The sequence below is a fragment of the Dipodomys ordii genome, unplaced genomic scaffold (genome assembly GCF_000151885.1).
Source record: "Dipodomys ordii isolate 6190 unplaced genomic scaffold, Dord_2.0 Scaffold38, whole genome shotgun sequence".
In the NCBI taxonomy this organism is placed as follows: domain Eukaryota; kingdom Metazoa; phylum Chordata; class Mammalia; order Rodentia; family Heteromyidae; genus Dipodomys; species Dipodomys ordii.
This window is the reverse complement of record NW_012267254.1, coordinates 5,349,243-5,375,082: the sequence shown is the minus strand read 5'-3', so window position 1 is coordinate 5,375,082 and position 25,840 is coordinate 5,349,243. Positions and strand designations below refer to the sequence as shown.

Genomic DNA, 25,840 nt, shown 5'->3' with positions numbered 1-25,840 from the left:
TTGTAAAATATTATGGAAAAAGCAACACTATGAAGACAGCAAAAGGATTAGTGATTGTCAATGGCTAATGGTAAGGGTAAGATGAACAGGATTTTTGGGCAGTGAAACTATTCTGCATGATGCTACCTTGGAAAATACTATCATTATACATTTGTCAAAACCCATATAATGGAAAGCTGTAAGAATGAACCCTGTAGACTACCAATTGAGTGATAATGAGATGTCAATGCACATCCACTGACTAAAACAAATGCACCAGTCTGGTAGAATATGTTGATAATTGACAAAACTTTCTTGGTAGGGACAAAGATTATATAAGAAGTCATAACTAGTATATGTCTGAGTCAAGCAGAAAAGCTCAGATAAGGTGATGTTAGGGGAATGAACCCCAAGATAAGTATTCAAATGTTTATTTTTCTTTCATGCAATTGTTTCTAACATATTTATACGATGATTTCTATGTTGCTTTGTATGTCCCTTCCCCATGGTATAACCCATGCTTTCACTGTATTTGATGTTGGTATAACTTGTGGAGGGGACGGGAAAAGACAAAACGTTTAACTAGGGATACAGGTGGACCCATTGCAACAATTATATATATATATATATTTATATATATATATATATATATATATAAAACAAGTCGTTATATCGAAAAACAAACTTTACAACTTTGGTGGGGGGGATGATCGGGTAGGGGGGGAGGGGGAGTGTGGGAAGGAATGGGAAGGGGAAACAAAGAGGAGGCAGCAATGCTTGATAAGAAATGTACTCATTATCTTGCCCATGTAATTGTAACTCCTCTGTATGGTATTCTCACAATAAAAAAAAGAAGTCTCTGATTCCTGTTCAATTTTGCTGTGAATGGAAACTGATCTAGAAAATAAAAATTGAAAGCGGGGTGCTGGTGGCTCACACCTATAATCCTAGCTATTCAGAAGGCTGGGATCTGAGGATCACGATTCAAGCCAGCCTGGTCAGGAAAGTCTGTGAGGCTCTTACCTCCAATTAACCACCAGAAAATGCCAGAGGTGAAACTGTGGCTCAAGAGGTAGAGTGCTAGCCTTGAGCAAAAAGGAGCCCAGGGACAGCACCCAGGGCCAGAATTCAAGCTCCATGACTGGCAGGAAAAACACAAGAAAAGAAAAAGAGAATTGATAATGAAGATTAAAACAGTTGGGAAAATCTAGAATAAATTTAATTATCAGTTGGGGTACATTTTCAAGTTCAGAAATTACAAAAAATTGATGTCACAATATTTAAACAAATGATTTTTTATTAATTTGACAAACATTTATAAACCTTCTATTTTCCAGGCCTCAGACTATGGTAAAAATTATATGATTCCACTAATCTCTATTGTTTACACAGTATATTAATGGAAAAATTTATAGTTATTCCTTATTTATGGTGCTAGGGATTGAATCCAGGGTTCAGCACATGTTAAGCAAGTGATTACCACCTTCAGCTCAACTTTTTGATTACTAACTGAGCACAAAGCCCAGAAAAAGGAATATTATCAAGGTGTATGGAAATTACAAATCTGAACATTAAATATATGAGGTTGAAATGGAACTTGACAAAATGTGGATTTTTTTCAGCCATCTGTGGGGAGACACTTCAAGTATAAGAAAGTAAAAGTAATGGAAATCTAACCATTGAAATAATAACTTATAAATGGCAGGACTCAGATTTCAGAGGACTGCCTGGGAAGACAGGCAATGTGTAGCATGGTGCAAGTCCCTGCATGCCTGAAAAGTTGATGAATGAAGCTATAAGAGTGAAGCCAAAGACACAGTGGAGACCCAGGGCATTATGGATCCGGGAATATGGAGCATCTGTCTATGAAAGCTGTATCAATCAGCAGAGGCAGTTCAGAAAAGAGTCTGTGTGGGATGAAAAAGGCAGGCCATATGGTTGGGGCTCTTTACACCCTTAAGTGATAACATCTTGGCATCAAGTAACTTGAATGGATAACATGGATCTATAGGATTTAGTATTTGCCCTTGCTGGATTACCCTTGCTTTGGTTTGATCCCTCCTTTCAATGGACTAATTCCTCCCTTTTAGAATGGAAATGCTTGACATTTTATATTGAAACTATGTAATTTTTTTCTGATTTTTTTCAGGGGTTCACACCTAAGAGTTTGCCTTGAATCTCAGAAGAGAATTTGTACTTAGACTTATGAATGATGTAAGAATTGAGTATTGTCACTTTTGGAGATGGACTGAATGCATTATGCATTATCATAAATACATCAGACTGTTTAGGGGTAAGGGATAGGATGTTGTGGTTTAAGATGTGTTTTAGGTGGAAAATTGACAAAAGGTGAACTTGTGATGGTTAATTTTGATTGCCACTTTCATTGGATTAAGAAGTACCTGGGTTAGTAAAACCCACATCATGGATATTTGTGAATACAGACAGGATTATTGAAGTGAGGAAGACCTATCCTGAATGTAGGCAGTGTCAACTCACAGGCCAGGATGAAATAAAAGAGGAAAAAGGAAAAGCTTACAATGTAAGCATCCCTTTTCTGTCTCTGCTTCCTGTCTGCCTTAATGGAAGTTTCTCAGCCATATCCTCCCCATCACAATGAAATGAATTCTCTGAAACTAAGCAAATACAAATATTTCATCCCTTAATATGGTGGAAGAAGAGTTTCATAACTGGATTTAATAAATTTATTTTTTGTGGTAGTAATGGGGCTTGAACTCAGAGCCTGGGTACTGTCCCTTAGCTTTCTTGCTCAATTGCAGCTCTTTACCGCTTGAGCTACAGCTCCATTTCTCGCTTTTTGGTGGTTAATTTGACATAAAGTCTCACAGATTTTCCTTCTTGGGCTGGCTTTGAATCTTGATTTTCAGATCTCAGCTTCCTTAGCAGCTAGGATTTATAAATGTGATTCACCATTGCCTAGCCCAAAAATGGATTATGAAGACAAATTTCAGGACCTTGTACATGAAAAATGGAAAAGAGCTCTGTTTACAGCCATGAAATATATACAAGAGGACTGTATTCTGGGCATATAAACATTCCCTATTCTTACAAGGAAGCTGCCTTTAGGGAAGAACAGTATTTAACTCAATGTTATAAAACTAAGGGTTTTCCTAAATATATTAGATGTAGATATAGGTTATTGTAATCAGATTGTCTGTGCAAACCAGAGAGTGGTAATGGAATATAATAGTGAAGGTTCTGGTTAGAACCATTTTCTAGTAGTGTTAAGATATTCTTAGGGTACACATGTGTTTTTCATAGGTAGCTATGAAATTTTTCTGATATAGCAGCTTTAAATTCAAATTTTAGTCTAAAAATTGTATCAGTCCTGTGACATGAAACATTTATGATTTTTGAATTTTTTTTTTTTACTGGTGTTGGGGTTTGAACTAAGGGCCTAGATGCTGTCCCTGAGCTTCTTTGGCTCAAGAAGAGACCTCTACCACTTCAGGCAAAGCTTCAATTCCAGCTTTTTAAAAGTAGTTTACTGGAAAACTTGTTCAACCACTTTGGAAAGTAGTATGGAGGTTCCTCAAAAGACTCTACATAGAGCTCCCCTATGACCCAGCAATCCCACTTTTGGGCATTTACCCAAATGATCACAAACAAGACCATACTAAAGCTACCAACACGACTATGTTTATTGAAGCATTATTTACCATAGCTAAGATATGGAACCAACCTAGATGCCCCTCAGTAGATGAATGGATCAAAAACATGTGGTATATATACACAATGGAATTCTATGCCTCCATCAGAAAGAATGACATTGCCCCATTTGTTAGGAAATGGAAAGACTTGGAAAAAATTATATTAAGTGAAGTAAACCAGGCCCAAAGAAACATAGGTTCTATGGTTTTCCTTATTTGCAATAACTAGTATATGTCTGAGACTAGCAGAAAAGGTCAGATAAGGTGATGTTAGGGAAATGAACCCTAACATATGTATTCAAATGTTTTTTTCTTTCATGCGATTGTTTCTAACACATTTATAAGATTATTTCTTTTTTACTTTGTACATCCCTCCCCCACGGTATAACCCCCGCTTTCACTGTATTTGATAATGTTATAATTTGTTGAGGAGAAGGGAAAAAACAAATTGTTTAAATAGGGATACAGGTGGACCCATTGCAACAATGAGATGTACAAGTTGTTATGTCGAAAACGAACTTTACAACCTTGTTGGGGTGGGGGAAGGAAGGTTAGGTGGGGGTCGGGGGGGAGGATGGGATGGGGAAACAAAGGAGGAGGCTACAATGCTTGATAAGAAATGTACTCATTATCTTGCCCATGTAATTGTAAGCCCTCTGTACAGTATTTTCACAATAAAAAAAAGCAGTTTACTGGGGACAAGAATCTCATGGAATTTCTTGCTCAGGGTGGTTTTGAACTGGGATCCTCAGATCTTAGCCCCCTGAGGAGCTAGAATTACAGATATGAGCCACTATGTTTGGTTTTATCATTTATTTTAATCCTTATTATAATTACACAAATATAAATCTTTGGAAAAAAGCCATTACACAGAGATTTAGATTCTTAGCAATCCAGATATCATCTATCCTTGCTATCATCCAGTGGCTGAGACACTTTTCATGAGACAGGCAGTGCTCCTAGAAATCACAAACTAAGCAAGATTATGCATGTGAAGATGATTGTCTATACAAACTTGAACAGAAAAAGATTCATCAACTGTCTGACAAACAGGAAGAACTATTTGGTTTGCTTGCTGGACAGCATCTGGAGTTGGAGGAGTTCAGCTGACTGACATACAGTTATTCTGCAAATCAAGTGATTCTTATAGATTAGGTAACTATTTAGTTCTCCATAGGTTTGGCTGTTTCTCCTTTGGCAGTTCACATGGCTCTATACAAAATAATAGTAAATAATTTTCCCCTTTTTTTTTCTTGCACTGGAGGCCATTGATTGTACTCATGTTCTTCATGTCCCATGGAGACACATGGATGAGACAAGGGCAAAGATGTAGGAGAATGGTTAGAGGCATATTCACTAGTTTAAATGTGAAAATCTTTTCCCTCAGAGAAAATGAGAAGAGACTGCTTCTATCCTGCCTGGGGGAAAGGGTGTACTGATGAGCAGGATGGATACCTGCAGCCCAGTGGGAGCAGATAATAATCTTCTCAGTTTCAACCTGTCACTAAGCAAAAAAAAAAAAGTGATGATCACTTATAATGCTACTGAAGGGACCTTCTCTACAGAACATATTTCCCACTCTGAAATGAAGGTTTTTTGTCATTTTAATGAGGATACCAAGTCTTTCCTTTCACAGACTTAATATTAATTGGGCACATTCTGAAGTTGGGAGTCCTTTGTACATTGCCAGAACACTGAACAAGTTCAATATTACCTTTTAATAATACGTTCGAGTAGGTGAATCTATTGGTCCTGACACTAAAGAGCATGGTATAGTGAATGTATTCATAGCCTGCCATCATTAGTTCTTGGCTGCTCCTTTCTGACTATTTCCTATACAGAGAAACATTTTTTTTAATGGCAATTGCTTCTCAGATCTAAAGGTTGCCAGTTCATCAGGCAATATGCAAGTATGAAGGCAGCTGTGATTGCCTCCTTCAAGAGGAGCTGGTACGAGCAAAATATCAGACATGTAGCTATATAACAAAATAATAAGGATTCTATACCATCAAAAACTTTAATTTCTAGATCTCTTAAATGGTACAAACAAACAACAATATCAGAAGTAAATTCAAGGAATTGACTACTTTTACAAAGCTGTATTATAGAAAATGCTAAAAATGTTATAAAATCACAGATGGCAATATTCCTCTCAAGGCTCAGACAAATAGTTGGAGCCTCCGCAGTGCACAAAGGGAGAAGGCCAAAAAGAACAAAGAGTAGAATTAAAGAGAGGGAGATGATAGGAATACAATGCATTGGGATGTCTGAAAGCTGGTTTAGGCAAAATCTCGAGTGGATTCTCTAACCTCACAAAGCCTTGCTTTCTTTGTCTAGTAGCATTTGCTCTAATACAGTGGGGCTTGTGCCTGCATGCATACTCCCAGGATCTTATGGTTTACATCCAAGAGTTTTAATTTCCCTTTTCAAACCCAAACTCTTCTTTTGGCAGTCATCTTACTGCTCCTCATCACCCTCAAGACTGTTCTTTTTCCTTACTGGAATTCATAATCTCTTGTTTACTGGCTAAATAGATTTAACCACAAATTCCTCAGCACTTTGTATTCCTTTAGCTTCTTGAAAGACCTCTCAACAGGCTTATCATGCCAACTCCTAACTCATGATCACTTGACTCAATTTTCTATGCTTATTTTTCTGGATCTCAGAGGACTTTTACAAGTAGTTGTAGATTTAGGCTGCTAGATTAACACGGATGCATGTTGGCCCTTGCTGATAGGCCTCTAAATCTCACTGGATTTCTTCTTTCCATACTCTGCATAGCATTTATTCAAAATCTATTCCTCTTTTAATGGTCTCATTTCCAAGCAATTTCTTCAATCAACAGGTAACCAATCTCTTATGATATGAAACAGCCTGAACTACATATGCAACTTCCCTCTATTACTACAGAGGAAGAAAGTTCTTTCCTTGAAAGTAAATGATTTAAATATGGATCGTTATTCCTTCTCCTCCCACCCAGGATTTTTATTTTCATAATTACCCAATAAGTACTTTTTCCATTCTCTAGCATTTTCAGCTTCACTACCCATTAGGGAACAACAAAAATCAACCTAAATGCTCCAAATTCTAGTACATGAGAGGATAAGGCAAGGAACCAGCAAATTGTAGGCCAGTTAAGGCTACAAAACAATCCTCTGTCTCAAAAAACTCAACCTCTTTCTCCTACATAAATAAGCACCCAAACAACAACAAAAAACAACTTTTATTTTGTTGTGAATTCTAGTTGCCATTTATAATACATATATTTGGGCTGGGAATATAGCTCAGTGCTAGCCTGACCTGCACAAGGCCCTGGGTTCAATCATTAACACAGAAACACTACTCTACTCCTACTATCTACATTTCCTTCTGCTTAGTACTCAACTTTTTGCCTAAGGTCAACTTTCTTATTAATTGTATTCTAACCCCTACATCTATCATTTTACTAACATAGCTCTAGGTCAACACTATTTCAACTTTTATCTTCTTTGTAACAACAGAGAATGGTCATTGTTCCTTGCTTTTATAAAATCTCTTTTGATTTCTACAACCAAATCCATTTTCAGTTTTAATTTAGCCGCTCAGACTGCTCTCTTCCTATCGCTTATGCTAATTCTTCTTCCTTTTCTTCTTCTTAGCTATGAGTACCCCTTCTGATGTTCTGTATCCATCCCTTTGCTCTTCTTTCTTTTACTTGCCTTTCAGTCCTACTTGCCTGTCAGTCCTATTCCTATGGATTGAATTGTGTTCTCTTCTCCCCCCCCCCAAATCCTGAAGTTCGAAGAATGGGACCTTATTTGGACAAAGGGTAAACTAATTCCGCAGTGAAACTCACTGAACAATACAACTTGTGGATGAAGGCTATCAGGAGGGAAAAACTGGAATGAGGGAAGAGGTGACATTGTTAAAAAAGAAATGTACTCATTACCTGATTTATGTAACTGTAACCCCTCTGTATATCATCTTTACAATAAAAATTTAAAAAGAATGGGATCTTATTGGGAACAGCATAGTTACATAAGTAATCAAGTTACAGTGAGATCATTAAGGCCCTAACTCATTAAGATCCTAACTCGGTGTGACTAGTGTCTTATACAAAGAAGAAATTTAAGCATAGAAACAGTCATGCACTGTCTGATTTACTCTACCTCCATGGAGGTAGAGACTGGGGTAATATATCTGTATGTCAAGGAATGCCACAGATTGCTGGCAAACAATAAAAAAAACTAGGATAGATAATAAAATATTCTCTCTCACAGCAATCAGAAGGAACCCACCATGATGACATGTGGACATTGTAGGCCAAGCTTTCAGGACCATGAAACAATAAATTTCTGTGGTTTAAGCTACTCAGTGTATGCTACTTCATTACAGAAACTTTAGTGAACTAATAAAAAACCAGTTGTCTAATCTTCCAGCCTAGAAGACAGACTAATTTTGGGCTCCTTCCTTTTCCTTATCAACTATATCCAATCTCACACTAGAGACTTCAGTCTGTTCCTCTAAAAATGACTCATAGCATGTTTAATTTCATACTCGCCATTGTCTTTTTCTTCTACGATTTTCTGTATTTCTGTAGCCAAAACTCTAGTCTCAACCTTTATCATTTCACATTTCTATTTCTATAAAGCCTCTGGCTGCTCTCTCTTGCTCTAAAATTATCTTCTAAATGTATAATTCATGTTCTTTTGTCATGTTAGTATTATAGTTAAGATGCATTTGTAATGTTAAATCTAAGCTTAGTACTCACGGCTCTCTAAAATTTGGAGCTATCTTGCCCACTCCATCTTTCATCCCCATAAACATCATCCTTATTTTCATCATTCTATTCCTCCACACTGTTACGATGGTTTCTTACCTTTCCCCCCTTATGTAAACATCTTCATCTTTCTTTTTAAAATTTTTGTTGTATAGGTGATGTACAGAGGGGTTATGGTTACATAAGTCAGGTAATGAGTATATTTCTTTTTTTTTTTTTGGTCGGTGTGGGGCTTGAACTCTGGGCTTGGGAGCTTTCTGTATGCTCTTCATCTCAAGGCGAGTGCTCTACCGCTTGAGCCATGGAGCCACTTCCGGTTTTCTAGTGGTTTATTGGAGATAAGAGTCTTATGGACTTTCCTGTCTGGGCTGGCTTTGAACCGTGATCCTCAGATCTCAGACTCCTGAGTAGCTAGGATTACAGGCATGAGCCACCAGAGCCTGGCTGTATATTTCTTTTTGAACAGTGTCACTTGCTCACTCATTTTCTCACAGGGTTTTTTTCCTCCAGGCACCCCTCCACAAATTGTATATTTCATTTCCAACATAGTGTCTAATGAGTATCACTGCTGTATTAGTTAACACTTTGTTTCATTGCTTTTGTGCTTTCCCTTTCCCTTCCCAAATCACATAAACTAACATACAAGACCAAGGGTACACATGTCCCTTTCAAGGCTGTTCACTGACTATGACTACTACGGCCCACACTGATATCTCTTGCTCTTATTGCATTCTAATTAGTACTTTCCAGTTCACACCAAGAAAGGTTATTTCTTTAATGTATTTAAAAACATATTTCCATCCATTTACCAAACAGTATTTGTGAAATTTTTAAATTGTGAAATCTGTAAAGTGACTTATAATGGGAAGATAGGGGGCAGGAAGGAGTCTAGACACCAAGGGAAGAGAAAACTTTGGCTAGAACAATGATAAAGAATTAGCTAAAATAAATGTTTTCTGAATGTGCTCCCTGGGCCACCAGCATCTAAACAATTTAGGATGCCTGGAAAAAATGCAGACTCTAAAACACCAATAAACATTTATGGAATCAGCCTCTACAGTCCAGAAATCGTATTTATTTATTTGTCTTTTGGTTCTTGCGCAAAAACCCAGGGCTCATGCTTAACAGCCAATCTCTCTACCATTGAACCATATTGCCAACCCTAGAAATCTGTTTTTATCTGCCAGCACTGGTTTGAACTCAGGACCTGAATTCTGTCCCTTGGCTTTTTAATTCAAGGCTGGTGCTCTGGGACTTGAGCCACAGTTCCACTTTTGGCTTTTGGGTGGACTTTCCTGCTTGGGCTGGCTTTGAATCATGATCTTCAAATCTCAGCCTCCTGAGTAGCAAGGATTTCAGGCATAAGCCACTAGTGCCAATTTTAGAAACATAAAATTTTAATAGTAACTGAAATGATTGAGAAGTTTACAAATTCTGAGAATCACTAAGTGAAGAAGAAAGACAGATGGTGAAAGGAAAAGCTTTTCTTATGTCTAATGTTCACTTAGTACATGTATTTTCCATCCTGATTAGGAATAGAACGAAATAATTTCACAATATCATGACTTGCTTTGATATGATTCTCCCTCTTCAATACACTGTTTTGAGTATAGCAGTCTTATTGCTCATGGCAAAGAGATTTCAAGTATTACATCACAAATATAGGCTAACACAGAATCTCTGGAAGACCTAAAATTTTTGGCACTCCAAGGAAAAGTAAAGAGTTTTATTTTCTTTGAAAATAGAAATATAACAAGAAACACACTACAGGCTCCTGGAATTCAAGGGTGGTAGCAAAGAGAAAACAGCAACAACTTTGAGATGTAGTTGCATAAGTTTTTAATTGGAACCAAGTGATAGCTAAAACATGTAGCTGATTGAGATAAAATCTGAGGACCCTCTCACTGGCTCATGCTGAGTGGGATTTCTGAAGTTGAGTACTACAGAAGTGAGATAACAGAATTAGATACAATCGAGGGGAAGAAAAATGCACAAAAGTCCTTGAATTAAAATGAATTGAAACCTTCTGGGAGAAAAGCTATTTGGTAAGCTCCATTAAGTCTATTGTAGATAGCTTTATTTGACAAAGCAGCATCCTGGCATGTGGAACAGGAAAGAAAATAGCTATAAGATGATCTGTCAGGGAGTTTCCAGTCTCTAAACGAATAAGACTGTGCAGTAGCCAATACAGCTTTTAACTCAAAAGAGATACAGAAGCAAAATGCAATTATATAACCTTAGTAAGTGCATTCAATCTGAATCTTTCCCATACGACTCTCTTCTCCCTATAACTCCTCAAACTCCACAATTTACCAAGTGGCTGCTCAAACTTATGGCTGCATTTATTTCACTGAAACACTGGATAAACATTGTATATATGGTTGTAAATATTGAGGCGGAGACACTTTTACAAGTTAAAGATTAATTAGCCAAAACCCCCCACCCTAGCTAAGGACTTAAATAATCTGAATAACTCAATTATTAGTAGGCTTTCATTTATTTTGGCTATGATTTTATGGTCTTTATTTGCAATAATGAGTTCACTTCTCTGAGTAGACTGATTAACCAGTGATTACAGTTTATTAAGTATAAATAGTATTTTATATGTTTAGGAATCCAAGAATTCTGATTTAGTGCTTTTCTTCCCTTAAGGAGGAGGCTACAATGCTTGATAAGAAATGTACTCATTATCTTGCCCATGTAATTGTGACTCCTCTGTACAGTATTTTCACAATAAAAAGAAAAAAAAGAACTTATGAATATGGCAAGAAGATTCTAAGACTACTCAAGTGGGCACAGAGCTTCTGCCTCCAGTATGGAAGTGCTGAAACTGGGAAATTCAGATTTGAATTGAAGAAACGTTTATTAATATATATTGTTTGTGCAAGGTGGTTTGATTGTGACATTTCCATACAAACATAGAATCAATCAAACTTACCCCAATCAAACTCACCCCATCTTTCTCCTTCATCCCTCCTTCTGAAAACAATTTCAACAGGTTTTGCCATTCTATTTTTTTTTTTTTTGGTCGGTCATGGGGCCGGAACTCTGGGCCTGGGCACTGTACCTCAGCTCTTTAGCTCAAGGCTAGTAGCACTCTACCACTTGAGCCACAGCACCACTTCACTTTTTCTGCTTATGTAGTTCTGAGGAATCAAACCCCATGCATGCAAGGCAAGCACTCTACCACTGAGCCACCTTCCCAGCCCATTGCCATTCTATTTTTATACATGAATCTAAAGTACTTTACCCATAGTCACCTTCTTTCACTTTCTCAGTTGGCTTTCCTTACTCTAGCTGTTCCCTGACCCCCTACACACCCTGCTTTATTTTCCTGTGCTTCATTTTCTTCTTTTTCTTTTAATGTATATTAACTGTATTTCATCATGGTAATTTGCACATGCATATATTATATTATAATTTAGTCAGCTTAACCTCAGCTCTTGCTATCTCTTGCCCCATCTCAGAAATAAAAAGTTTTTTTTGGTTGGCCTGGGCACTGTGCCTGAGCTCTTCAGCTCAAGGCAAACACTCTACCACTTCAGACTTAGCACCACTTCTGGTTTTCTGCTGGTTTATTGGAGATAAGAGTCTCACAGACGTTCCTGCCCAGGCTGGCTTTGAACTGAGATCCTCAGATCTCAGCTTCCTGAGTAGCTAGAATTACAGGCATGAGCCACCAGCGCCCAGCTCACAAATAAGAATTTTAATGGACGAATGCCTCCTTAAGTCCTTCACATGATAGGGACAGAAAACCACTACAAGTCCAATATGGATACAGTGTTTGACATCTAATAGCTATTAAAGGATGAATTCATTTAACCATAGACAACATCCTTGTTAGATGGCTTTTATCATGTACTAATTACAATGTGAAAGCTGAGGTTTAGTGGGAAAAAGTCTCTCCCTGGTCCAGAAAAGTTACATGTTATTGTTCTGTCTTTAGGTCCAGTGCTTTTTCTATTGTTCTTTTCTACAATTTACCTCTTATGATAGTCTGGAAAGATTTTCCTGAAAAGATTAGTCCATTGGTTTGTATTTTACCTGAAAGACTTGTTGACTAGCTGGTATTTTGTTTTCTCCCATGGTAATCTCCCATTCTAAATAGTATACTACAAAATTGAAAGGGAAGCCAGGCACAATTGGCTCACACCTGTAATCCTACCTACTCAGGAGGCTGAGATCTGAGGATCCTGGTTCAAAGTCAGTCTGGGCAGGAAAGACCGTGAAACTCTAATCTCTAGAAAACTGGAAGTGGTGCTGTGACTCAAGTGGTAGAGCACTTGCCTTGAGCTGAAGAGCTCAGGGATAGTGCCCAAGCCCAGAGTTTGAGCCCCATGACCGACAAAAAAAAAAAAATGAAAGGGAGGTGTTCTCCCACTCAAACATTTACTCAATTAGTCCCACTGAGGACCTACACCATACCTTCTGTCTCACAGCCAGGTCTGAATATACTAGGTTATTGCAAAAGCTTTTATTTTGACAACTATTTGTGGAATCCTGGTTAGTTCTCAATACAGACTCAAGTAACCAAAATGGTTCCATGTTACAGATATTTCCCTATAGTGTGCAGATTTTCTTTTAACTTTGGGACTTATTTTATAGAAATGTTGCATTTTTATGTGGATTACATTTGTCAAAAACCTTTTATTTCCATTTTTGGTGACCTGCCATGAATTATGTAGCCAACACCTGTATTTTTCACAATTTCTTTTGCTATATGTATTTTATTAGCATTGAGTTTTTATATCCATCTGTTATTAATTTTGGTGGTGATACAATATAAATGACCTAGTGTTTATGCATGCATTCTGTCAAGCTTCCATTGCAGAAAATACTAATAAATCCAAATTAAATATGGAACAATGCTGCCAGAATGTCCAATGGTTTTTGTAAAAGAACTATACTTGCAATTAGGTACTTCAATGGATTATAGGATAAATGGAGACCACAAAAATTCTATATACACAGGTTTTGATATTCAGCCAGTGTATTTTTACATAGCCCCATCAATTGTTTCTAATTTACATCCTGTCTGATTGATTTATGGCTATATCTTACTTGTTTTTTTTTTGCTAGTCCTGGGACTTGAACTCAGGGCCTGAGCACTGTCCCTGTGCTTCTTTTTGCTCAAGGCTAGCACTCTATCACTTGAGCCACAGTGCCTCTTCCAGTTTTTTTTTCTGTTTATATGGTGCAGAGGAATCGAACTCAGGGCTTCATGCATGCTAGGCAAGCATTCTACCACTAAGCCACATTCCAAGACCAAATGTGGAACGCTTCATGAATTTGTATGTCATCTTTGTGCGGGACCCATGCTAATATTCTCTGTATAGTTCCAATTTTAGTACATGTGCTGCTGAAGCGAGCACTTACTTGTGTTAAAGCTTTGAAAATACTGAGCCATGCAAACATATTTGTTACATAAAATAAATGAGAATTATATTTACCTGATTCTTCTGTTTCTTTTGCTTCTTTTGTTTCTTCTATTTCATCATCAGACATTTCCATTTCTTCTTCTCGCCTGATTCCCATTAATTCATCATTATGAATGTTGCGAATTTCCTAAGATTAAAAGATAGGCTTGTTAGGTGGGAAAACCCTACAAAATGTTGAGGAAATGGGAAGAGATCAGATAAGCTTTGGTGGGCACATATTAAAAACCTACTGAAGGTAAATGCAATAAGGCATGTTGAAACTAAATGGTCTCACTAAAAAAAAAAAAGCATATTTGGGTCTACTCCAGATCCAGAGCTCTGACAGTATTTGATTTTTCCATATTGCCATGGAAGATTCTTCATCTCTCTTTTTTTTTTTGAGAGGGGGGTTGGTCCTGGGTCTTGAACTCTGGGCCTGGGTGCTGTCCCTGAGCTCTGTCCCTGGCAAATGCTCTACTACTTGAGCCAGAGTGCCACTTCCAGTTTTTTGAGTGGTTTACCAGAGATAAGAGTTGCTCGGATGTTCCTGCCCGGGCTGGCTTTGAACCACGATCCTCAGATCTCAGCCGTCTGAGTAGCTAAGATTACAGGAATGAGCCACCAGAGCCCGGCTCTCTTCATCTCTTATTCATGTGGATTTCTGAAATTTCTCTTCACTGTCTCACGTTGGATCCTTTAATTTTGCTACCTGTCATTTCATCTCCTTTTGTTTTACTCAATAAAACTCTTTTTTTGGGGGGGGTCCGGACGTGGGGCCTGAACTCTGGGCCTGGGCGCTGCCCTTCAGCTCTTCACCTCAAGGCTAGCTCTCTACCACTTGAGCCACAGCGCAACTTCCGGCTTTTTTTTCTTTTTGCTTATGTGGTGCTGAGGAATCGAACCCAGGGCCTCATGCATGCAAGGCCAGCGCTCTACCACTGAGCTACCTTCCCAGCCCCATCAACAAAATTCTTAATCTAGATTTTTCAGTTTTAGAATGCATAGCAAAAATGACTATGTTGAAAATGAACTTTAAAACTTGGCGGGGGTGGGGCAGTGGAGAAAATGAGAGGGAGTAATACTGCTCAAAAAGAAATGTACTCATCTACTGTGGGGCATCTGGATTGGTTCCATTCTTAGCTATGGTAAATAATGCTGCAATAAATATAGTTGTGCTGGTAGGTTTAGTATGGTCTTGTTTGTGATCATTTGGGTAAATGCACAAAAGTGGGATTGCTGGGTTGTAGGGGAGCTCTATGTGGAGTCTTTTGAGGAACATCCATATTGCTTTCCAAAGTGGTTGAACTAAAGTTTACACTCCCACCAACAATGCAGTAGGGTTCCCTTGTGGCCACATCCCCTCCAACATCTGTTATGGAACCAACCCAGATGCCCCTCAGGAGATGAATCAATCAAGAAAAAAAATATATATATATAATGAAATTCTATGCCTCCACCAGAAAAAATGATATTGCCCCATTTGTTAGGAAATGGAAAAGCTTGGAAAAAAATATATTAAGTGAAGTAAGCCAGGCCCAAAGAAACATAGGTCCCATGGTTTCCCTTATTTGCAATAACTAGTATATGTCTGGGACAAGTAGAAGAGGTCAAAAGCTATATACATATGACCACATAAGATGATGTTAAGCAACATGAATCCCAAGATAGGGACACAAGTGTTTTTTTTTCTTTCTTGATATTCTTTCTAATGTATTTATAATGTACCATGTGATTTTTTTGTTTCTTTGTATGTTCCTCCCCCACAGTATAACCCATGTTTTCACTGTATTTGAGATCTGTGACCTGAATTTTGTATATACTCTTCTCTAATTTGGGGAGGCGAAGGGAGAAAACAAAATGCTTAAATAGGGATACAGGTTGACCCATTGTAACAATGAGATGTACAAGGCACTATGTTTTACAATTTAGGTAGGGGGTGGGCTGGGGGGGGAGGAGTGTAGTTGTGGAGGTGGCAGGGAAGGGATGGTAGGGGAAAAACAAAGGAGGAGGTAACAATGTTTGATAGGAAGTGTTCTCATTACCTTGCTCATGTAACTGCAACCCCTCTGTACAATATTTTTACAATAAAAATGTATTAAAAAAGAAATGTACTCATTATCTTATGTAACTATAGCCCCTCTGTACATCACCTTTACAATAATTTTTATTTTTATTTTTATTTATTTTTGGGTCCGGTCATGGGGCCTTAACTCTAGGCCTGGGCGCTGTCCCTCAGCGCTTTAGCTCAAGGCTAGCACTCTACCACTTGAGCCACAGCGCCACTTCTGGCTTTTTTTTTTCTTTTTGCTTATGTGGTGCTGGGGAATCAAACCCAGGGCCTCATGCATGCAAGGCAAGCTCTCTACCACTGAGCCACCTTCCCAGCCCTACAATAATTTTTAAAAGAATATATAGCAAAAATGAACTGTCAAGAGTAAATTCCTACCATACCAACTCCTTTACAGACAATAACTATAATCTTGGAACAAAACCTGTAACTTCTTTTTTGTTCTAGTACTGGTGCTTGAACTCAGGGATTGGGTGCTGTCCCTTAGCTTTTTTGCTCAAGCCTGGCAATTTACCACTTCAGCCACAGCTACACTTCTGACTTTTGCTGGTTAATTGTAGGTAAGAGTCAAAGCTTTGAATTGAAGCCCTCAGATCTTAGCCTCCTGAGTAGCTAGGATTACCAGCAAAAGCCACTGTGCCCAGCCAAAATGTATAACATTTTTATGTCATTGGAGAGTGTATGAGAACAGATATATTCTGAATAGGATATGAAACTCAGAAGAAAAGAAAACCAACAGTTCAAGTCTCTCAGCATTTTAAAGGGTCTGGTTTGACAGCAGACAAGGGTTAGGTACTCATAGGATTGTTAAATTTTTCACATCTCACAGAAAACCCAGCCTTAGGCTGGGTTTGGTGGCTCATACCTATAATCTAAGCTACTCAGGAGGCTTAATTCTTAAGGAGGATCAATGCTTAAGACTAGTCCAGGCACAGATTTGAGATCCATCTAAATCAACAAAATGCGTTTGATAGAACATAGTTTGTGATCCCAGCCACATGGGAAGCCTTAGGTAGGAATAACAAAATGTGAGATACTACTTGAAAAATAACTAGGGAAACAAGGACTGGGGACATGCCTCAAGTAGTAGAGTGCCTGCCTAGAAGTGTGAGACCCTGATTTCAAACTCCAGTACTACAATAAAAATAATTTAAAAAAACCTAGATCTGCAGTGAGTTGTGAGAGTGCATTTCACAGTCTTAATCTACATGTAAATGAAATTCCAGAAAGATAAGAGAGAAAGGATTTGAAGAAATAAAGGTTGACAATTTTTTAAATTTGATGAAAGACATCAATCTATATTTTCAAAGAGTAGTGAACCCCCCACAAGATAGATGGGAAAAAAACCATCCAGGAACATCTTAGTCAAACTGTAGAAAAAGAAAAAGTGAAATGTTTGAAAGCATTCAGAGGAAAAAAACCACATAACATTATCTAGAAGGGAACAACAATTTAAACACTTTGATTTCTTTCTGAAGTAATCAGGGTCAGAAGCTCATGGGAAAATATCTACGAAGTTCAAAAAGAAACAGAAGTATCGATTTATCCAGAACTCTATTTTCAAGGAAAATGTAGAGAATGATGATGAATAAATATGTCAAGAGAAAAGTAAATATGTAAGAATTCATTAGCAAAAGATTTGTACTATAGGAAATACTGAAGAAAGGTTTTCAGACTGAAAGGACATGCTACCAAGTGAAAATACAGATCTTTAGGACAGCATGAAGAATACTGGAAGTGATCAATATCACACTGAGAAAGTCACTTAAGAGAAGCAGCTTGCAATCATTTGGAGGCTACTTGATGCCTGTCAGTCTCTTCAGCACTAAGCTTAAAACTCCTTGCTGAAGCTTACTCTTACTGGGATGACATACAGGAAATATTCAAAGCTGGTTGATGAAAATTGCTTCCGTTTATGAGGATAATACATATTTCAAATGGATTTCTTAATAATTAATACTCTGTGTAGTTACTCTGTATCCCAACTAATTTCTTCCTTTCTTATTCCTTTTATCAGGAAAATAATGATTTCTATTTCAAGTTAAGTTTTCATTAAGAATAAATGAAAAACCTCTTAAGAGTGAACTATTCAGAATCATCACTGATTCTTACGAAGGAATAGAAAAATCAGATGCTAACATAGCATCTCCTATGTGCTGCAGAGATATTACTTAAAATAGAGGAAAATAATGACCTGCTTGAGAAAAATGAACTTTAAAGGGCTGTGTCATGAGAGATATTACTGTATCTTATTCAAACTCATTGCACAAAGAACAATAAAGAACTTCTCATTTCTGTGAACTCATTCTACCTCAGGAGACTAGGTTTTAGCTATCATCAGAGCTGTTATTAGAAAGGTGATTATAATGAGATTTGACATTGGAAAATTTGAATACTGTACATAGTGCATCAGGAAACTTTGTAGCTTTCTAGATGCCTAACAAAAATATAGACTGTCAGGGGCTATATAAGTAGAGATCAGGTCTCAATTCACATACATGTCACTAACCCTGGTACAGTTATTGTGTTTCTTAGAAGGCTAAATTATGTTCCTCCTAGTGAAATATCCCAGAGCAGGAAAACATGAGAGCTAAGACATGTCCCATAGCTGCCTGGCATCCATAAAGCATATTTGTGCTTCGAGCTGGGCAAGAATGAATAATCTCTTATTAGAAATAGAAAAAAGATCAACAGCTATGTGACATGGCTTATCTAGAGGTCTTTTACAGCTTCAAAAGTCCCTAGAAATGTAACAGGCTTAAAGCAAATTTTACCTAAATGTCTCAAGATATTTTAGAAACAATAATTACCAGTTGTTCTAACTGATAATGAAATGAGGGTAAGAAAAACTAAAGGAAAGGTTGCTCTAACCTTTTCAGTTAGGTAAAGTGGTAGAGCTCAGAGCCCTCTACCGATTAGACAACTCTCTTTTAGCTACAAAGACACTAAGGCTCATATTATTATTCTTTTATAAATATGCAATACTAAATCACACAAGTAGGATAAAAGCAAAGTGAACAGCAGAGGCCATGGGGTGCCATACTAAAGTAAATTTACAGGTAACATTTGGTAAATGATAGTACATCCAAGAAAAGTGGAGTGACATTTTATTCCTTTGAAAACTTTACCATTAAGGATATTTCATACAAAGTGCTTCATTACATATGCACAAAAATAGAACAATGAAATCTGTTGTGAAGAATTTCATATACATGTATGAAAATAGAAAACGCATTTCATAGCCAACCTATCTGTTTCCTAAATTTTTTCGTTAGATGAGTGAAGCTCAACTTTGACAAACAAACCCTAACAAATGTTTTCAGTGCATACAGCTGTAAGGTGGCATGTACCTGTAAAAGCATTTTATCTAGCTAGAGTATAGATATAGACAGGGGAAGAATTCTAAGCTACTGAAACACAGATAACAAAGGAAAAAGCTGTCTCCTAGATCTTCCCCATTTCCTATTTGACATTTGGGTACAATGATGAAACCAAAAACATTTTAAGCCATTTGGATGTGTTAATGTCCACTCCAAATCTACTGAATCAGGTCACTGGTTGATTACATCATAACAGGTAAGACAAACCTCCTCAAATTTCTAGGTCACTCTTCTGTCCAGTGTAGGTCTTTGGTATCTCGTATTTCAACAGTGAACTGCTAGTAATTTCTGAAATGGCATTATAATGACTTTGAGTGTTTTAATGAACACTTTTTCTGAAGCTTAGGAGTTTATATTGCTCTGTAATGGAGAACAAAAAGGAATACTTTTGTGGGGCTGGGAAGGTAGCTCAGTGGTAGAGTGCTTGCCTTGCATGCATGAGGCCGTGGCTTCAATTCCTCAGCACTACATAAGCAGAAAAAGCTGGAAGTGGCACTGTGGCTCAAGTGGTAGAGTGCTAACCTTGAGCTGAAGAGCTGAGGGGCAGGGCCCAGTCCCAGAGTTCAGGCCCATGACCAGCAAAAAACAAAAACAAAAAAAACCCCACACTTTTGCATGGAATGAAACCAAAGCCTGAGACAGCAGTAAATATTTGGAAAGAATCATTTTTGTGATAGCTAATTGTGACTTATCACAAAGTAAGCAAATTATAAAGCATTATGCATGAGCTAGCTACCTATAGTTTCACAAAAATTTATGTGGTCTCAAATTTATCTCATTTATATTTAATGATAGCAATATGATTATCAGAAATTTGTAATAACATTCATAAATGTATAAGCATATCCACTTAACTGGATTTTCAACATTAACAGGAAATTTAGTAGGAAAAGGGTCATGAGAGAACAGAAAGGCGCAGAGGCTAAGGAAATAACTTCTATATAGACAAAACAATTTGATTCTGAGATATCACTTGGTACAATGAAACAAGGTACCAATAGAGGCTTGTAATATCTATTGTATGATACATAGTGGAAATATAAATTAGGTTGATTCAAATTGGAACAGTATGCTTTCTGGTGGCTGAATGCCAACAGCCAGTATTACTATAAATGAGTCTTTTTTGTCAGACTTGGGGCTTGAACTCTGGGCTTGGGTTCTGTCATTGCACTCTTCAGCTCAAGGCGCGTGCTCTACCACTTGAGCCATAGCGCCACTTCTGGTTTTCTAGTGGTTTATTGGAGATAAGAGTCTCACAGACTTTCCTGCCTGGGCTGGCTTTGAACCGTGATTCTCAGATCTCAGCCTCCTGAATAGCTAGGATTAGAGGCGTGAGCCACCAGCACCCGGCTAAATGAGTCTTAAAACAAGCATATGAGGATGATTTGAATATTCATCTGAAAATAATTCTTCAGATATTGGAATAGTCAGTTTGTAAATCTAGAAAAAAGTTATTTTTATCAACCATAAAATTTTTTTTACAAGAATTCTAGTAATCATCATGGCCCTTTCCCTCTGCTCCAGGGGTACAAAATCTCCTATTAGGGAAAATGCAGAGAACTGGTTAAAGACGTAGTAGTGTCTGCTTGTTATGGCTTTCCACCTAGTCTAGAATAGCTTGAAGAAAGCATACAAAGTTCTCTAAACAGTCACATCTGCCAGTTAAATTTCTATAGGCACACACTATTAGTAAGGGGAGGGACTTTGGTTAAACCTTACTATCCTTTAACAACTGTATAGCAGAAGCCTTACACACCTATAAATCAAGAAAGTAAAGAAATGAAAGAGAATCAGTAGCAAAAAAAGACTCAGTAGCAAATAAGTCAGTGTGGAATATGCTCTTAGTGTCTGAGCTTCCCAAAGGTGAGAACTTTGTCTTCTTACTCCATATCATCTCTCTCCATAGAGGAAGACAGTCATGGTTGCTGACTGAAGGGTGACAATGAGGTAAAGAACAGGAACTTTATGACATGAGGTGACCAAAGGCAATGGTGAAAAGGTTAAATGTCAGAAACTTCAGACTTGATGAAACAATTGACTTTTTTTTTCTTTTTTTTTGGTCCGGTCATGGGGCCTGAACTCTGGGACTGGGTGCTGTCCTTCAACTGCTCAGCTCAAGGCTAGCGCTCTACCACTTGAGCCACAGCGCCACTTCAGGTTTTTTTCTTTTTGCTTATGTGGTGCTGAGGAATCGAACCCAGGGCCTCAGGCATGCAAGGCAAGTGCTCTACCACTGAGCCACCTTCCCAGTCACAATTGACTTTTAAGTTGTAGTTCTGGTGCTAAGGTGAAGAAAAGCCCATTCACTTGATTAACTTCAATTCAGAGTAGTAACCTAATCACTACAATTCTTCTGGTATTCTGCTGAAGATGTTACTTGAACACAAAGCAGAGAAGTGTGTGTAAATCTCAATCTGAAATCAGAGTCCTCTCTTACCTTTAAATCTGCCACCTATGAATATGGTTGAAAATATTTAATAAAAGAAGCTCGGACATTTTTTGTTCCACTGGCACACCAGGAAGCTTCTAGCCTGAACTGTCAAGATGTTCTGATAAATGTAAGACAGCCCTAACATTACTAACACTAGAAACACAGGTCAATAATTACTGTTGTACTCAAGACTAGCTAGCATAGAGAAGAAAACTTATAATTATCCCAGCTACATTTTCATGACTACTGTTTCCATCCAGCAAAATGTGTTCAAGACAACATGGGCATATTTATTCCCCCTTTGACAGCAGGTGGTCTCCATACTGACAGGCTAAAGAACATGTCTTAGTGTTTCATTAAGGCCTTGTCATGACCATGGGAGCTTGGTACTATTTAATTCTGGCTAAACTCCAAATCAATAACTTGTTAAAGAATGAAACTGTCCCCCTGAGGAGCTAGCAGAGTAAAAAGTTACTAACCTCAGCTTGTTTGCACCAAACACTGATGTTTTTACGCTGGGCTTTTGTAAAGTGGTCCCATGCCTTCTGTTTGGAGGCGGAATGGTACACAGCCACTATCTGCTCAACTGCAGCATGAAATCAGCAGCCAGATCAGCCAGAGTATCACCCAGGGATTGAAAAAGAAAGGAAAAGAAAAAAATGAAAAAAGAAACATTAGTCATGGTGTATCTTCCTGTTTTAACAATATATATAGTATAATCGGTTCAAAAGGAAGAGATATTAATATGTAGAAAGAAGAAAGGGAATTCTAGAAGGATTGGCATGAAATGGTTACTAAAGTTTTAATAGAGGCAGTATGTATTCATTCAGGTAGAAGAGGCAAGAGTTGTAATAAATGTATTTTTTTTAGTTCAGTTCTAAATAGCATGAAATAAAATTAAACTAAAAATATCTACCATTGGCTCTTTTTATTAATCAGCCCTCTGAAATAAGCTGGGATATTCACTTCAGTACAACTTGTTATTTCATTTTTTCTGAAGTAAATTTAACTAGAAGCATTGAATCAAAACCTAAAATGATAGGTAGTATAGGTCTACCTAAATAGGCTTTCAGACTGGAGAAATGTAAGTGAATGCTGTCCTGGAAAATATTTTTAAGGTCTCTTTAAAATGTTCAGTGGGGAAATGTGTCCAAATATTCTCTGGGGCCTTATGCTAACCAGTTCAAATAGGGGAAGCTTAAATATGTCACTTTTGGGGAAAGAAAGGCAGAGCAAGAGCCCTTACCTAGTAGAGAGGTATTCACAGTAAGAAAATCTAGAGGCATAATTTTGTTCTTTATGGCCATGTTTATACTCTATCTTAAGGATTTATATTCTCACAATGCTTGCTGCTCTCATTTATGACTTATTCTGAAGTTCTGAAGACTTGTTCATCTCCTGGATTTTATGCCCATATATGCTTCCAAAATACAAGTAGAGAATGGAACAAGCCCTCCTTAATCCCAATTATGTATGAGTCAAGTATGGAAAGTACAGTATAGGAAGAGTGGACCATAATTGTTCAAAAGCAAAGCCATAAAACTGTGCCCTTAAAAAAAAAACAAAAAAAACTGTGCCCTTATTCTTAAGAATATAATTCCTTACTGAAAAAATGAGTATATAAAAAAGTTACTTGACAATTGATCTGATCTATCTCATTTAAGAGAACTTAGGTTTAAAGTAGTGGTTCTTTTTGAAAATGGACATTTCAATGGATTCTCACCTTTTGATGTCTTTCATATGCAGTAAAGGTAGTGGAACAATGAAAACTAAATAACTTGTACAAGTAACAAATGAGCTTTTTAATAAAAATCATCTTGGGAAATATGATTATACTTATCACCATTAGTTCCCGAAATGCATATTAGCTGAAGATAATGATGTCAATCTGAAGAAAAACTGATTTAGAATGCTGATACATCCCAACTTTAGTAATAAAATATCAAACACTCCACTGAGGCCTTTGGTTACGAAAGGATGAGCTGTGAACCAAGAATCAGTACTTCCATAGAGCTGCAGTAGATAGATGCAAGAAAATGAAAGTAAAAGCCTTGCAATGTGTATGTGCATCTGATCATATAATATTTATCAAAATGAACTCTAGGAAGTGGAAACAACAGTTTTTCTTTGTTGCTGTTTTTTATTTTTTTATTTTTATTTTATTTTATTTTTTGGTCAGTCGTGGGGCTTGAACTCTAGGCTTGGGCGCTGTCCCTGTGCTCTTCAGCTCAAGGCAAGCGCTCTACCCCTTGAGCCACAGCTTCATTTCCAGTTTTTGAGTGGTTTATTGGAGATAAGAGTGTCACTGACTTTCCTGCCTAGGCTGACTTTGAACCATGATCCTCAGATCTCAGCTTCCTGAGTAGCTAGGATTACAGGTGTAAGCCTCCGGCTCCAGGCTTTATTTTTATTTTGTAAAGATGATGTACAGAGGGGTTAGTTACATAAGTAAGATAATGAGTATCTTTCTTTTGTTTATCCATCTTTGGGAGGGTGGTGGGGCACAGAAATGGTGGGACAAAGGGTGAAGAAATGCAGCAGTGATACTCACTAGACACTATGCTTATAATGAACTATACAACTTGAGGTTGGGGATGGGAGGGAAAGTCTAAAAGAGAGCAAGGGAAGGGGTGACATAGTCCAAAAAGAAAGGTATTCATTACCTGACTTATGTAATTATAACCCCTCTCTATATCACTTCTGTAATAATAAAAATGCATGAAAAAAGTGCTTAATATGTATCCTGGGAAACAGGAGTTTTGGCATTCGGCAATATAAGGAGAATACAAGACAGTGAAGAAGTCTGCCTTGCTTCTTGATATAGGTTAGCCTTGAAGGCCGAGGATCCTGTATAAAGTAAGTGGTTACTAAGTGAAGGGCCCTCTCACACTGTCAGCAGAATTCTAGCATCCACTCACACTGAATGAGAATTCCAGAAAGGGCCTGCTTGAACTTCTCTTTTGCTTCTTCCATGTCTTTCTCATGGGCAGCTTTCTCATTTACTAGGCGGCGGACATGGCTGTTCGCTGACTGGATCATGGAGTAGAAGTTGTTGGCACTGCGTCGGTTCACCTCCCCTCGCTCTATCCAGGTGAGCAAGGTTTGCACAGCTTCTGAGAACTTGGAATCATCTGAGAAAAGGAAAATTTATTAAAAAAAACTATCCAAGGTAACTAAATCTTGACTTATTTTCATAACACACTGATGAGGAGGTCACCACTGCTGTTTTAGCTGATAAGGAACCATATATGCAACATGTGTGCACACAGGCAGCAGGCAGAAAGAAGGCTCAAAAATAGACTGGCTCTGGTTTATGAAGCATTTCAGAAAGAGTCTTGTTTCTTCTTTCCTTAAAAATACCTCTGGGTTGGAGGTATCTCAAGGGTATAGAGAAAAAGTATGTGGGGGTTTTGAAGTAGCAGTGAGACAACTTCATAATTCCTCAATCTTGTGTTTTAATAATAAAAAAAAGCAAACATGAGTCTTGAGTTGAACTTGAATTTGGTAGTAATTTTACTCGATTCATGAATTCTAGCATTGGAAGGAACCTAGGGAATAACATCAATAGCATTCAATTCATAGCCCCAGGCCTTCCACTCAGTTCCAGTTCCAATCTATTTTGATGCAGTTCATTTTATTTCTATATTCCTTTGCATCTTTTTTCTCTGCCTTGAAGAACCCTACAAGTAGATTTCTACATCTACCTAGGAGTCATACTCTGACAAAGATAGTAGCACAGCTCTTCCAAAGCTTCTAGTCCAAGTATCTCAGCTACCCACTTATGTGTTCTACTGTTACACAAGAGAGAGAGAGAGAGAGAGAGACAGAGAGACAGAGAGAGACAGAGAGATAGAGATAGATAGATAGATAGATAGAGAGAGAGAGAGAGAGAGAGAGAGAGAGAGCATTAACAGCCCATTGAAACTTCATATCCCTCTCTGGCCAGAGGCCTTATGTCAAGTGGAAATACCTTGCATTGCAATTTTAACTTCTTGTCTCTTGTCCTTTATTCAGTGCAAGCATAAAACGAGAGAAGAGGGGCTGGGAAGGTGGCTCAGTGGTAGAGCGCTTGCCTTGCATGCCTGAGGCCCTGAGTTCGATTCCTCAGCACCACATAAGCAAAAAGAAAAAAGCC

The 25,840-nt window shown here is 37.8% G+C and overlaps 1 protein-coding gene across 1 annotated transcript in view; it reads right to left on the bottom strand.

Annotated features, from left to right (window-relative positions):
• Window positions 1-25,840, bottom strand: part of Enox2 (ecto-NOX disulfide-thiol exchanger 2) — a 317,354-nt gene that overhangs the window by 24,734 nt on the left and 266,780 nt on the right. Inside the window, exons 10-12 of the mRNA XM_013018185.1 lie at window positions 24,624-24,836; window positions 22,185-22,291; window positions 13,860-13,974 (exon numbers count right to left, since the gene is read on the bottom strand). Coding sequence (XP_012873639.1) covers window positions 13,860-13,974; window positions 22,185-22,291; window positions 24,624-24,836 — 435 coding nt within the window. The remainder of the gene's footprint in view (window positions 1-13,859; window positions 13,975-22,184; window positions 22,292-24,623; window positions 24,837-25,840) is intronic.